Raw genomic sequence first — 14,639 nt, forward strand, 5'->3', positions numbered from 1 at the left:
ACACACACACACATACACACACACACACACACACACACACACACACACACACTCTGTCAGGCAAGTTGTCATCTTCAAATTTTTAAGATTAGGAAAAGCGAAAGGAAACAGCAGCTCTGCCAGGAGAAACGGCTCCATCAAACAGCGCTGAGGGTTTGTGGCAATCAGCCGCGCCTATTCAACAAGCGTATAAGCAGGAATACCATCTCCGCATCTCGGGGAAGTTAAGGCATCGTAATGACTTAGCGCTCCTGCCAGCTGTGACCGCACAGGAATTAGCCAAGAGATTTTTCAATCAAGCTAGGGCAGGAAAGGAGAGCAGGGATTCCACACACAACCCCTGTGGTAAGGAGGGCTTAGCAAAAGAGCTGATAATCCCGAGAGGGAAGGAAACCTGAGGCAGACACCGTGGGTGCCTGCCCAGGAAACCGACCCTCAGTTACAGGCAAAGGCCTGAGCCTGAGGAGCCGGAGCGACAGCACAGCGGGGAGGGCGTTTGCCTTGCACGCAGCCGACCCAGGTTCGATCCCCAGCATCCTGTATGGTCCCCCGAGCACCGCCAGGAGTAATTCCTGAGTGCAGAGCCAGGAGTCACCCCTGAACATCACCCGGTGTGACTCAAAAAGCAAAAAAAAAAAAAAAAAAAAAAAAAGGCCTGAGTGTGAATCTGTGAACCCGGCAGGCCCGTCAGACTTACGTTATCCAGGTCCTTCCGGAGAGCAATCTTGCTGGTCACCAGCTCATGGGCCAAGTCATCGTTTTCCTGTTCCAACCTCATGTTCGCTTCCTGGAGACGTCTATTTTCCCTCTAGAGGGGAGAAGGAAACCAATGACAGACACCGGAACACCGGGAGGAGACGGTCCCTTTCCAGGGCTGATTTCTGATTTGCCTTGAAAACAAATGGCGGGGTCCACGAGACGGGACCGGTCCGACTGTGTAACTGATCAACAGCGCTTACTTTGCATCTCCCTCAGAAATAATTCACAGAGCCAAGCGACCCTGACCAACAACCGCTCTGACTAACTGTGATGAAAGGCTACTGGACTGGAACAGCCAGACACGTGGCTTACAGCAAAAAAAAAAAAAAAAAAAAAAAAGATCTTGAAGCTTTTTCATTTGCAAACTCAAACCCAAACTTGAACCGAGCAACGGAATTTTTGAAAGCGTTCAATAACACCAGGTGCATGCGCGATTACGTGAGCCCACTGCTAGCACTTCCCGGGCCCGGGGGACCGTCACACGCACCTCGAATCGCTCAATGGGGTCTTCCTGCTGGGCCTGCTGCTCTCGCATGGTGTGGTATTCTTTCTCGTACTTTTTCAACTTCTTCTGGCTGATCTGCAGGATGAACCACAGCGGAGATTAAGGAGTGCGCAGTGGCAGGAAGGGGGTCAAGGCTGCCCGCTCGGCACGCCGGCTCCACAGAAACTCCTTCGGCCCCCCCTGGGACTGGCAGGCCAGCTCGAATGCACGAGCCGCCTCCTGTTTATGGAGGGAATCTTCAGATTGGGGCATGACCGGGTTCTTACTCGCCGACTAGTAGACAAAGTTTTGTTGGGGAATTTTGGTTCTTTGGGGTTCTACTGTTTGAGTGAGCACCCTGCAATTTACCTCCCTGCCAGGACCCTGACCCAGCTGTCATCCTAATCCCACGTTTAATCCAGCATCCCAGCCTGCTGTGAGAAGCTGTAACTCTGGGATCTCAGAACACTTCTACTAGGTACAAATATCTGGTGCCCGCGGCCTCACTTTATAGCCCAGTTAGTGGGGGTAGTGGAGGGTCATGCGGGGAGGGCCTGTGTGAGGGCAGGCCAGTGATCCCAGTCCAGCAAGCAGCGTCCATTCACCACCCAGGCTGCAGCTGTCTCGCTTCCGGCCACTGACAGCCTCTTCTTTCCTTCAGTGCCGCTTCTAAGCAGGTACAATTTTTTTTTTTTGCTTTTTGGGTCACACCTGACGATGCTCAGGGGTTACTCCTGGCTCTGCACTCAGGAATTACTCCTGGTGGTGCTCAGGGGACCATATGGGATGTTGGGAATCGAACCCGGGTCAACCGCATGCAAGGCATATGCCCTTCCTGCTGTGCTATCGCTACAGCCCCACATGTACAATTTTCTCTGTCCTTAAAAATACAGCCCGGCTAAGCATTCTACTCAGCTGCTCTATGCCCCATCAAACAACTGTCCTCTCAAGCTTTACCTTGTCAGGGTGGACGAGGACTTTCACTTTCATTAAGTCATGATCCCCAACTCTCTCATCACTAAAGCAACTTTTCCCCTGACTAGTGGATACTAGTGGACTGGAGCAATAGCACAGTGGGTAGGGTGTCTGCCTTGCACGCTGCCGACCCAGATTCGATTCCTCCATCCCTCTCAGAGAGTATCCAAGCTACTGAGAGTATCTCGCCTGCACGGCGGAGCCTGGCAAGCTCCCCGTGTCGTATTCCATATGCCAAAAACAGTAACAACAAGTCTCACAATGAGGACGTTACTGGTGCCCGCTGGAGCAAATCGATGAACAACGGGACAACAGTGCTACAGTGGAAAGCAAGAACTCTCTTGAAGGCCACTGTGGTTTCCCTTCCCAAGTCTTGACTCTACCAGGCAGGTTCCACCTCTCCCAACGGGACTTCGAAATTCCTTCAAGTTTTAATAAAACCAATCCCCATTACCTCTCCTCTCTAGAAACTTCTCCTGGCTTCCCTAAAGGCCCCCCGCTTCTTCAGTGACTGGCTTTTTAAATACAAATCATAACCAGGAGCTGCAACTCTTGCTATCGGGGGGAGGGGACCCCATGTCCCGCGCTGCGCAGGGCTGCCCCCAGCACTGCTCGGGAGGCCGTATTGTAGAGGGATCGACCCGAGGCCTCCTGCAAGCAAAGCGTACTTCAAGCCATGATGCAGCCCTGACCTTCTAGTTACCAAAATCTAATTACGAAAACTTAAATTTCTTTTAATTTTTTTTGACTGATCCCTTCTAAATGGCTGATCTTTTGGTCGAAAGAAAATTATGAAAGAAAGAAATAGAAAAATGACAGGGGGCTGGAGCAGCGACCTGGGTTTGATCCCATAGGACTCCTGAGCCCCGCCAGGCGGGACCCAGAGTGCAGAGCCAGGTCGGGCTTCTGAGTGCCACCGGCTGTGACTCAAAAACAAACTTAAACACATGGCAAAGGTCTGTGCACTTTTTGTTGGCCATGGAGCAGATGCAACAGTCCTTGAGGGTTTCTCCTGGAAGTGCTCGGGGGCGGGATCATGCACGGCCAGGGGTGGGCCCTCTCCTTGGAGAGCGGTCAGTCCGGCGGGGGACAGAGCCATCATACAAACTCTCCCTCGTCCCATCCCGAAGCGTCAACCCTCACCACCCCACTGCTGACTGGCGGGCCAGACCTCCGCCCCGGTTCCAGGCAACTGGGAGTTTCAGAGCAGGAGGGACCGCATCGCTGAGAGGGTACGGGCTTCCAGCACGGCGGGGTCTGCATCTCGGGCCCCCGGCTGCCCCTGCTGCAGGCGGCTGGCCTTCCTCTCCCCGGGCCCCGCAGGTACCTGCCCTCACACGGTGCTGCTTACAGGCCGGCCTCCATCAAAACCCTCTCCTGGGGGCTGGAGCAATAGCACAGCGAGGAGGGCGTTTGCCTTGCACGCGGCCGACCCGGGTTCGATTCCCAGCATCCCATATGCTCCCCCGAGCACCGCCAGGAGTGATTCCTGAGTGCAGAGCCAGGAGTAACCCCTGTGCATCATTGCGTGTGACCCAAAAAGCAAAAACAAAAAACAAAAAACAAAAAACAAAACAAACCCAAAAACCTCTCCTGGAGGCGGCCGGATGTCAGGAGGCTCCGGTCTTCTGTGGTTTGAGGCCAATGTCACAGGTAAGTGCAGCTAAGGGATTTACCCAAAAAAGCACCTCAATAAAATGTCTGTGGGATCAGTGAATTTGCAAGCCGTCCTAAGAGGTCAGTAGTAGAGGAACAGAAAATAAATGAGGCTTGTGGGCAGCAGCACTTCCGGCCTGCGCTCTCTCTGCAGGGGGTGTGCTGGGGAGAGGAGGAGGAGGAGGAGGAGAGCAGTGGGGAGCCGGCGCCCCCTAGTGTCTGACTGAGAAAAGAACCCACGTCTAATCTGACAATAGTCTGAAACTTCACGATTCCTCAAGTTTTCATTCTAATGCTGAGGTGAGAGAGGAATGAATATTCCTAGCCCTATAAACAATCATTTGAGAAGGATAATTATAAAATAGTTTCTCCCACCATCCATGATGACAAGCCTCTCATCCTGAGAGCAGAAAGGAAGGTCCCCTCAGCATCCTACGGGCAGTCAGACCACAGCCTCATCCTGTTCTCCCAGGCAGGAATTCTGTTTCCCGGTGTTCTCTGCACGGGGCATACGTTACTAACCTGTGACTGCTACTGCAGGCGTTGGGGCCACACCCCGCTGTGCTCAGGGCCGAACCCCGGCTCTGCACTCAGGGGCTCGGGGGAACAGCGGGGGGGCCAGGGCTGAAACCTGGGTGGGACGCAATCACGGCAAGTGCCCAGCCTGCTGTGCCATCTCTCCGCCCCCGTGAGCTCTTCCCTACGAAGTCAATGCATGTTTCAGAAGCTTCTCCTGGCCACACCGGGGTTCTCAGAGACAGAGGCTGCTCACTGTGCAGATGACGGTCCCCACGGTGCTCCGGGACCCCTTCCCGAGGGGCTCGCACCTGAAATTGCGGGTTCACGCAGGGCTGGACACAGACCGATTCTGCCTGTCTCAGCTGGACACTGACCGACTCTGCCCATCTCTGGGCCGGCTGCTCCCTAGTGCTGTCCCTCCGCCCCCCAGGCTCTCCTCTCCGCCTCGGGCGCCACACTTCTCCTTTCCCTTGAAACGCCTTTCGTGCCAGCCTCGCCACAACCCCGCTCAGCGCTCACAGCTGATCCTGCCCTTTGCTCGCACACAGCAAACAGTTCAGGAAGCAAGGGGACCCCACGGACACGACTCCCGTCTGAGACCTGACTAGGAGTGCAAGAAGTGGCACAGGCCTCCCGGGAGGCTGACCGTGGGGGGTGGGGAGCTCCCCGCCCGCCCGTCCTCTCGCAGTGGCGCGTGCTCAGAGATGCCCACTGAACGAGAACGAGCTCCCTCTGGTTTTTTTTTTTTTTTTTTTTTAGATTCTGGAAGGTAACAGCACCCCAAGTGAAAACGCAGCACGAGTGTGGTCTCTGCCCGGACACCCTCACACACGCAGGCGAGTGTGCGCTGACATCAGCACGCCAGCATCGCCTCTGTGGTGACGTTCAGCCCTGGCGCCCTTCCTCCTGCCGAGCCCGGGTGCGGGCTGCGTGTTCTCCCAGCTCCCCCCGCCCCCACCCCTCCGCGACACACGCTCACGGGCACGATTATTTACGCACTGACGTATCTGTGGCTCCAAACAGCTCACCCGTCTTTCTGGCTTCCCACTTTATCTCCTGGAACGTAACAGGGACTCAATACCGATGGTGAAGAAGGTGAACGAACTAAAACTAAAAATCTTCTAAAATTAACACTTTGCAGGGAGGAGAGGAAGTACAGCAGGCTGACCCAGGTTCGATCCCTGGCAGCACTTACGGTCCCCCCAAACACCGCCAGGAGTAATTCCTGAGCCAGGAGGAACCCCTGAGTGTTGCTGGGTGTGACCCAAAAAGAAAAAAAAAAGAATGAAATTGACATTTTGATGCTAGCCCTGCAATTTGTGCTGATAAACAACATTCAAATGTGAGTCACCGGTGGTATGCGCTGGCGCCAATGAGTTAATGATTGAACGAGGGTCTTTATTCACCCACTAGCTGAGTCCTCCTCTATGTGATGGCCTTCGCTGGACCCAAGATATATACAGAGTTGAGATGCCTGCAAGGTGTGAATAGTGACCCAACGACGTATACAGCCGTCAACGTGCAAAGCCCACACGGGGAGCACCTCTTACTCATAGTGAAATGGCTGATGTGTGTCCGAGTAAACCCAAAGTACTTAATGAACAAAGGCACGAGTACTGTAGGGTGCTCGCCCTGTACACGGGGAACCCAGATTCAATTCCCTGCACCCCATACACCCCCCTGAGCCCCACCAGGAGTGATCCCTGAGCAGAGAGCCAGGAGTAACCTCTGAGCACCACCGGGTGTGGCCCCCCAAAACCAAAACTAAAAACAAAACCAACTAAAGACACAGTCCCCAATCCCGGAAGCCACAAGTCCATTTTGTTGGCTCTCAATTACACAAGTAACATCTTCTTGGAACGAAACGTCCGGGAAGCTATGGGATCCATCCCAGAGTGCCAAACGAGGCCCACTCTGGAATTCCTATCACAAATTTGTGGAAATCACAAATGCACACGCAGAGGTGTGGAGCTGGGGGTTTGTTCTGTTGAGGTTTCAGGGGTGAGAAATCCTGATTTCCCGCGATGAGGCTGAGCCTGCAATTCCATCCTCCCCACTGCAGTGAGCGCGGGGGGGCCGTTACCCTCTCCAGGAAAGAAACGGTCTGAAACACTACTGAGATTCCCACCCCCGGCTCCCCTGAAAAAGCACCTCCAGTGGCCCCATGAAAAAAACACAGACACCAATTCTGCCCCCCTTCCCCCAGCAACAGAAGCATCTACATACTCTTTCAGAGGGCTCGAGGCTCCTGGAGGTACTGTATCACAGCTCTGTGCATTCTGAGAAGCTTAGGTGTATTTATTGAGCCACACCCATCACAGTGCTCACGAGGCACACCCAATCCATCAGGGACACCCCCCCCCCCACCTGCCACAGACCTCGGTGTTTATCCTTAACCTCTCCTTTGTGCTCTTCTCCCCGTTAATCACTTTTATCCCCAAATCAGACTCTATACCTTGTAGGATTTTGTGTATGTAAGTGAAATATTGCTTTTCTCTTTCCTGAATGTCCTTTACATGGTTTACTTTAGAGCAAAGTCCTCTATGCTTTTGTAACTTGTGAGTTAACTGACTCTGAATAATGTTCACTCCTGGGCATCTGTCATATTTACTTAAGTCTCAGTTGCCCTTAGTTCTTAATACCCCTAAAGGGGCTCGGCAGAGCCCGGCAAGCTCTCCGTGGCTTATTCATATGCCAAATACAGTAACAATGATGGGTCTCGTTCCCCTGACCCTGACAGAGCCTCCAATGTGGCACTGCTGGGAAGAACGAGTAAAGAGAGGCTGCTAACATCTCAGGGCTACGACAAATGGAGACTTTGCTGGCGCCCACTCGAGCAAATCGATGATCAATGGGATGACAGTGATACAGTGATACCCCTAAAGGGGGGTTCCTGTTGAGGGACCTGGATGAACCCGGGCCAAGCAGTAAGCTACCCTGGCATCGGAAAGGGACAAGCTAAGTGCCATAAGAAGTATAATAAGAACACGGTCATGGAACAAAATCTGTCATGACCCAAAAAGAAGTCACTGAATAAGGACCCTGCTGGGGTTAGGAAGACTAACCTGGCCTGAGGACTGTGGTCTGGGATATACGGTGAGATGTCCCCAGGAAAAGCCACCCTTTAAGCTTAATATATCTCTCACTGTGTTCATACAAAATGACTAGAAATATTAGTAAGAAGTCAATATAATATTGTTGTTTCAATGGGTTACTAGCTGAGGAGAGGAGAAAGCAACGCACCCTTAGACGGAATCCCGCCCCTGGGCTGATCCCTAGTAGTCCTCAGATGAGACTTTGTCCCGAAGTAAATCCCCGAGAGCTTCCCCGGAAGCAAGTGCTTTCCTTCTGCTCATGCTGTGATGGTGTTCAATCACACCCAGCCCTAGAAAAGTTGCACACATATGCGGAATATAAAGTAGCAGAGAGGTACAAGCTTGCAATGATGCAATTTGTGGCAGAAATTTCTCTGGACTTAGCTACTAAAATACTAAAATACAGAAATCCAAAAGCGCGCAGCCGCAACAGTGGCCGCTCAACCTCATATCTCTTCATTTTCAGCAATGGAAAACAAATGATCAAAATCCTTCCTTTTCAGCAGGTCTGGCTTTGGGGGGGAGAAACTCCAAACAATAATAGTGAGTTTTTTGTTGAAATATTGAATATAATCAAAGTAAAGTGAAAGTAAAGTGAAATCAATCAGTTACACAGGCGGGGTGGGGGGGTGGGGAGGCGGAGGGTTTGGAGGGATGTATACTGTGATTCTTGGTGGTGGAATATGTGCACTGGTGAAGGGATGGGTGTTCGAGCATTGTATAACTGAGACAAACCTGAAAGCTTTGTAACTTTCCACATGGTGATTCAATTAAAAAAAAAAGAAGAAGAAGAAGTAGTAAAAAAAAAGAACTGACCCAGTGAAACTTGAGTGAGACTGGAATAAGCCGCCACTGATTACCAGCCAGCCTGGGGGCCCTGGTTCCTTCACTCATTCTTTGCTTGTCTATTGCTGGGCGGAATTGGGGGGGAGGGGCAAAGCCCCAAATGCACCAAAGGGACCCCTGGGCCACTCTGGGATGGCGACCCTCCAGAATAGTGACACCGAAGCCCATCCATAGCCTCAGGTTAAGGAGCCTCGAGTTAGACAGAAGGCGGAGGTTGAACAGCCCTCTGATACGGCTGGGAAGCACGAGTCTAGTCGGAAACATCTCTCGGGACCGTCCGCTCGCTCCAGCTCTCTTGGTGACGGGCGAGGCCCGAGCTCTGTCTGCTCTGAGCCGATGCTTCCCAAGTGCTCTCTCTGGAACTCCTGAAGGCTCCTACCAAGAACACCCAGAAGGGAATCACAGGGAATACAACCTGCACTAGGGGACGACCAGAAGAATGTGAAAGGATGAAACCGGACGGACGCTCTGACCACCCGTGTGAGGACCGGACGGAGGAGAGCTCCGTCCAAACCCTGAACCGGACGCACGGAAGGGAACGAGGGTGAAGCGTCCCTGATGCAGTGTCTTTGGAAACTCGACCCTGAGAGAAACCGAGGCCAAGATAACTAACCGAGACTCCTTATGCTGGAAACTCCGGCACAACAGAAGGAAGCATCAGTGGCCGGAGCGACCCTACGCCCCGCATCCCATAGGCTCCCCGCGCCTGCAGCCACGTCTCTGCACAGACTGAGCAAGAAGCCGATGCCTGAACGGGGCGGGGTATTTGCACACTGAAGAGGGAGTTAATACCCGGGGTCTACAAATAGAGACAAGTCAGCAACCAAAACAAACCACCCAGACAAAAACCGGGAGGAAGATTTAACAGACAGTTCTCCCAAGAGCACAAACATAGCGCGAGGCAGAGTGCAGGAGGCAAGGCGCGGGGCATGATGGCGCTGACGTACCGGGGTCCCTGTCACCACTCTGGCCCCCTAAGCACCGCCACACAGGTCACACCCGAGCACAGAGCCAGGGTGAGACCCTGAGCACCACAGGGTGTGACCCCAAAACTAAAAAAAAAAAAAAAAACAAGAAAAGACACCGCAGGCATCAAAAGATTCGTATCAGGCTGAGAGCTAGCAGGGTGGGGAGGCCTGTGCCCGGCCAGCGGCTGACCTGGACCAGGTCCCTCGCACCCCGTAACCACCACCCCGCCCCCAACCTCCGGGGGGATCCTTGAGAGCACAGCCAGGAGTAAGCTCTGAGCACAGATGGGTTTGGCCACAAAGAAAACCAAAACAAAGAAGGGTGTGTACCACCACCACCAGGGAAACACAAATCCAAAGAGTGGCGAAACATCACCTCAGACCTGCGGGAATGACGTCCACACAAAAGTAGCCGCGTGGGAAAGGGCCAAGAGACCAAGGAACGCCCCCGCACTGACGGGGGTATAGAAACTGGTGTGGGAACCATGGAGACCACTTGGGAGCTGCCTCAACAAGGTGCAGTGGAGCCACGGCACGGCTCAGTGCTCCCGCTTCCGGGCTTCTATCTGACAAACATAAAAAATCAGCACAGGGGCCGGAGCGGTAGCACAGCGGGTAGGGCATTCACCTTGCGTGCGGCTGACCTGGGTTCGATTCCCAGCATCCCCTATGGTCCCCCCAGCACCACCAGGAGTCATTCCTGAGTGCAGAGCCGCCAGGTAGCCTGTAAGCATTGTCAGGTGTGACCCAAAAAAGCAAAACACAAAAAACAAACAAACAAAAAACAAGAAACAACCCAAACACCCAAAAACACAAAAAATTCTATCACTCCCATGTTTAATGCAGCATTATTTACAAGTGGTAAAAATATGGAAACAACTAAATGTCTTATATCTGCAGGTGACTTGACAGAGTATAAACATGTTAATATTTATATATATGCACATACACACACAATGTAATACTATTTTTTTTTCTTTTTGGGTCACACCTGGCCATGCACAGGGGTTACTCCTAGCTTTACACTCAGAAATTACTCCTGGCAGTGCTCGGGGGACCCTATGGGATGCTGGGAATCGAACCCGGGTTGGCTGCATGCAAGACAAACGCCCTCCCCCCTGTTCTATGGCTCAGGCCCCCATAATGCAATACTAGTAAGTTACTTAGAAAGATGGAATTTCGTCTTTCATTAGCAAAGTGGAAGGAAGCTGGGGGCATACGTGCAGCAAGGTCGAAGGGAAAAAACAAGTATTGGATGATTTCACTCCAGGTGCACCAGGGAAACTGACCAGAAAACCCTGAAACAAACAAAGCGGGGGCGATCGAGAGCCCGGGGTTCGGCTCCCCAACACCACAGAGGCCCTGAGGACAGCTGGGAGGGCTCCAAGTAGCAGAACCACATGCCCAGAGCCGAGAACAAGTGAGACGGGACAATGACAACAGGGTGGGCTTACCCAGGCAGCAAGGGCACAGGAAGCTGAAGAAAAAGAGAAGCAAATATTTTTTCAAAAAAGGGGATTCACCACAATGGCCGCTCAACACCTTTATTGCAAACCACAACACCTAATCAGAGAGAGAGAGAACAAAAGGGAATACCCTGCCATAGTGGCAGTTTGGGGTGGGGGGAGACGGGACTGGGGAGGGTGGGAGGGATGATGGGTTTACTGGTGGTCGAGAATGGGCACTGGTGAAGGGATGGGTTCTCGGACTTTGTATGGAGGAAACATGAGCACAAAAATGTATAAATCTGTAACTGTACCCTCACGGTGACTCACTAATTAAAAAAAAAGGGGGGGGTTCGCTGGGCTTCTTTTGTTTAGAGAAAAGGTTGCATTCTTTTTCTCTTCACCGGTCTGGCACCAACCTCCCCTCGCAGGGGTTGGCGAGCCAGGGAGAGAGCTGTGACAACCTCCAGGGTCACAGGCAGGGCCGCCTGGAAGCAGTCAACGCTGGAGGCCTCTCCGAGCCTTTCGCTTTCATCTATTCAAATTCCCTCAGAGACCACGGAAGAGAAGTAGGCAACCTGGTTCTGGGATCGGGATGCTTTCCTAAAAGGCGAGAAATAAACTGGAAGCAGGGACCCAAGCAGGCAATGACCAGGAGAACAAAGGGAAAACTGGGGGTTACTGCAGAGAGGTAGAGCACTCACTAAAGAGGTTTCTGGTGACATTCAACCCTAGGAGGCACGGAGAAGCAAAAAGGTAAGAGCCATAGCCTGCCATGGTGAGATGCAATAATTTTCACTTTCTCCTAAGGAAACTTTTTTTTTATAGGTCTGTGAGCAAATTGCTAACAGGCAATATAAAATAAATTACTGAGGGCCTGCTATGGGGGCGGGCTTAAGAGTGGCTGGGAAAACTGAGACAGTGAAGGAAGGTGTAACGGTGGGATTCGTGTTGCAATACTGAGTGCCTGAAACAAATCATCATGAACAATTTGTAAACCAGAGCTTGTAGAAGGTGTAAGGGGAAATGTGTAGGCCTTACCTTCTCCATGTTAACTCCAAAATATATTAACACAGAATCGCTTTGAAAGTGTTATTAATGTCAGGTGAGACATATGTATGACCATAACAAGATTCAAGTATAAAATAAAATTTAACATAATATACTTTAGATTACAGAGCTGAAAATGTACATACTTAATGAGAACAGGCATTTTATTATATTGTATTAAATAGTTTTAATTTTACATAAGTCAAAATCATATAGTAATGACTAACTGGCCCTTACTGATTTATTTTCTGATCATTCCATTTGTCAATTTTTAAAGTTTTGTTGGAATAAGAAATATAAAATAAATTTTTTATGTACCAAAGGGGGCTGGAGCGATAGCACAGCGGGCAGGGTGTTCGCCTTGCATGCGGCCGACCCGGGTTCGATTCGTCCGTCTCTCTTGGAGAGCCTGGCAAGCTACTGAGACTATTCCACCTGCACGGCAGAGCCTGGCAAGCTACCTGTGGCGTATTCGATATGCCAAAAACTGTAACAACAAGTCTCACTTGGAGACGTTACTGGTGCCTGCTGGAGCAAAACGATGAGCAACGGGACGACAGTGAGTGATACCAAAGGGACAGGTTGGGAGTGGGAGGCAAACGGGATATTGGTGGACAGAGGGTCACACTGGTGGTATTGAAACACTAAATGCCTGAAACAACTGTAAAATGAGTAACTTTGTAAATCATGGTGTTTTTAATAAAAATTAATAAAGCAGAAAATGAAAAAAACCCATAGCCTGGCCAAGTGGTAAGAAAAGCTGAATTCAGTGACAATGTAGATAGCTAAGTCTACACTGAACTGGACCCAGAGTCTGGACTGATGTTGTAATATTCTAATATTCTGTATTAGAATATTAATTTTATGATTTGTAAAAATCCCTAGACTGGGGCCAGGGATGTAGTCCAGGTGGTGAAGTTTGGGCTTTGGAGGGGAGAGGCCCTGGGTACTGTTCCCAGTACAGCTGACTACAGCCCCCACTGAAAGAAAATCCTTGAGTTAAATTTTCCCTGCACAGACACAGCTCTGACAGTTATTTATTCAAAGACGGTGATGCATCAACCTTATAGTTACTCATAACATTATTAATATAATTCTGAACAAGTCAAATTATGCTCATAATTATATTCCAAAATTACGGGATGATGAAAGGGTTGTGCAGTTACTAAGGCCATCACTGCATCCGAGAATGACCCATTTCAAGTGCAGTTCCTTTCAGATCTATATTAGGTCACTGACCCACAAAAAATGAAGTTCAGAGGCTAGCTGATAAATGCTATTAAATCTGAGGCTGAGAGCAAAAGGTCTAAAATAAACCTTTCAATTCCATAATAAATTAAGGCAAGAAAAGGAAAAAGAAGTAGAAGAACAGACGAGAGGAAGGCAAAGTCAGGCAAATCCAAGCAGAAAGACTTGTCAGGAAAGGAAGACAGGCATGTCAGACACTTTTTGAGTAGCAACCCCCTCTTGTGGCCATTTCTGGTACAGCCACACCAACCAGGATGTCTTGCACTGAGAACAGGTGGTGGGGAAAATTCCACCAGGGACTTCTCTCCAGCCAGCACGCTTCCTGGTTTCTGTACTCGATTTGCTCAATATACTGAAACAATCAAGATGCTAATAAAAGCCCTTAAAAATACCAACTATAATTGTTAAAATCATACTGTTAAGAGTGACAACAAAAAATATGGTTCTTTTGCGGGGAAGAGGGAAAAGAAGAGAAAGTTTAAGATTTTAAAAAGATAAATTGGGGCCAGAGTGATGGTGCAGTATCCCCGGCATCCCACATGGTCCCCCGAGCACCGAGTGATTGCTGAGTGCAGAGCCAGGAGTAACCCCTGAGCTATGCCCGGTGTGACCCAAAAAGTCAATAAATAAAGAGGATAAAAAAATAAATTATTACTATTATATTTAGTATTGTTATTTTGGTTTGGGGGCCACATGTGGCAGTGCTCAGGGCTTACTCCTGGCTCGGTGCTCAGATATCACTCTTAGTGGTATCAGGGGACCTTTTGGGACCCTGGGGCTTGGACCCAGGTCAGCTGCACGCAAGGCAAATGCTCCCCTTATTTCCTTAATCGAGGTATCACAGTCTACAACACTACATCAATTCCTCCACCAGCGACTGATTTGAATGAGTGGCAAAGCAGTTTCAATTCCCACCACGATTAGGAAGCACAGTTAAAAAAAAAAAAAACTTGCCACAATTGAAAAACAAAGAACAATGGAATGAGATTTTTAATACAACACAGAGCAGAGGCTTCCTTTCTAGACCCTACACTGAAGTTCCCACACAGTAGGAGTCCCGTTTCCGTGTACACAGGGAGGGAACTGAAGTCCTAGGTAATTATATGCATTTTTTTTTTTTTGTCCTGCCCAAGGCCCCCCGTTCTGCGCGCGGTCCACACAATGCAGGGCTAATGACCGAGCTCGTCAATGAGTTTTCTTGTTTCTGAGCTGGCAAATTATCAGTGGGAACGAGGTTCTTTATACAACAGGCCCAACAACTGCCTATTTCTTCCCTAATGTTTCATGACATTAAGTGCCGCTGCCACAGCAAAACTGATCGTCACTAACTAAACCAAACACGCCACATCCAAACTGGAGGCAGAAAACTCTCCTTCTCTCTTCTTCCGGGGAGCCTGTGGGCTTTGCCACGCTGTGGTGTTTCTCGCCCTAAACCAGACTCAGGTGGGGGAAACTGCCCCAAGCAAACCAGAGTCCTGCACGTGCTGAAAGGAATTACTCGGCTAAATACAGAACGTGCGTGGTCCAGCTCGGTCTGCCTCGACTCCCTGAAAGAACAGGCGAGCTGGAAAGATGAAAGGGAAAAAAAGACATC

The 14,639-nt window shown here is 50.4% G+C and overlaps 1 protein-coding gene across 6 annotated transcripts in view; it reads right to left on the reverse strand.

Moving 5' to 3' along the window:
- RABGAP1 (RAB GTPase activating protein 1) overlaps nt 1-14,639 on the reverse strand; it is a 172,402-nt gene that overhangs the window by 15,815 nt on the left and 141,948 nt on the right. For all 6 annotated transcript variants that reach the window (XM_055123727.1, XM_055123732.1, XM_055123730.1 and 3 more), the window contains 2 exons: nt 1,247-1,339; nt 698-808 (listed from right to left, as the gene is read on the reverse strand). In XM_055123727.1, the coding sequence (XP_054979702.1) occupies nt 698-808; nt 1,247-1,339 (204 nt within the window). The remainder of the gene's footprint in view (nt 1-697; nt 809-1,246; nt 1,340-14,639) is intronic.

The sequence above is a fragment of the Sorex araneus genome, chromosome 1 (assembly GCF_027595985.1).
Source record: "Sorex araneus isolate mSorAra2 chromosome 1, mSorAra2.pri, whole genome shotgun sequence".
In the NCBI taxonomy this organism is placed as follows: Eukaryota; Metazoa; Chordata; class Mammalia; order Eulipotyphla; family Soricidae; genus Sorex; species Sorex araneus.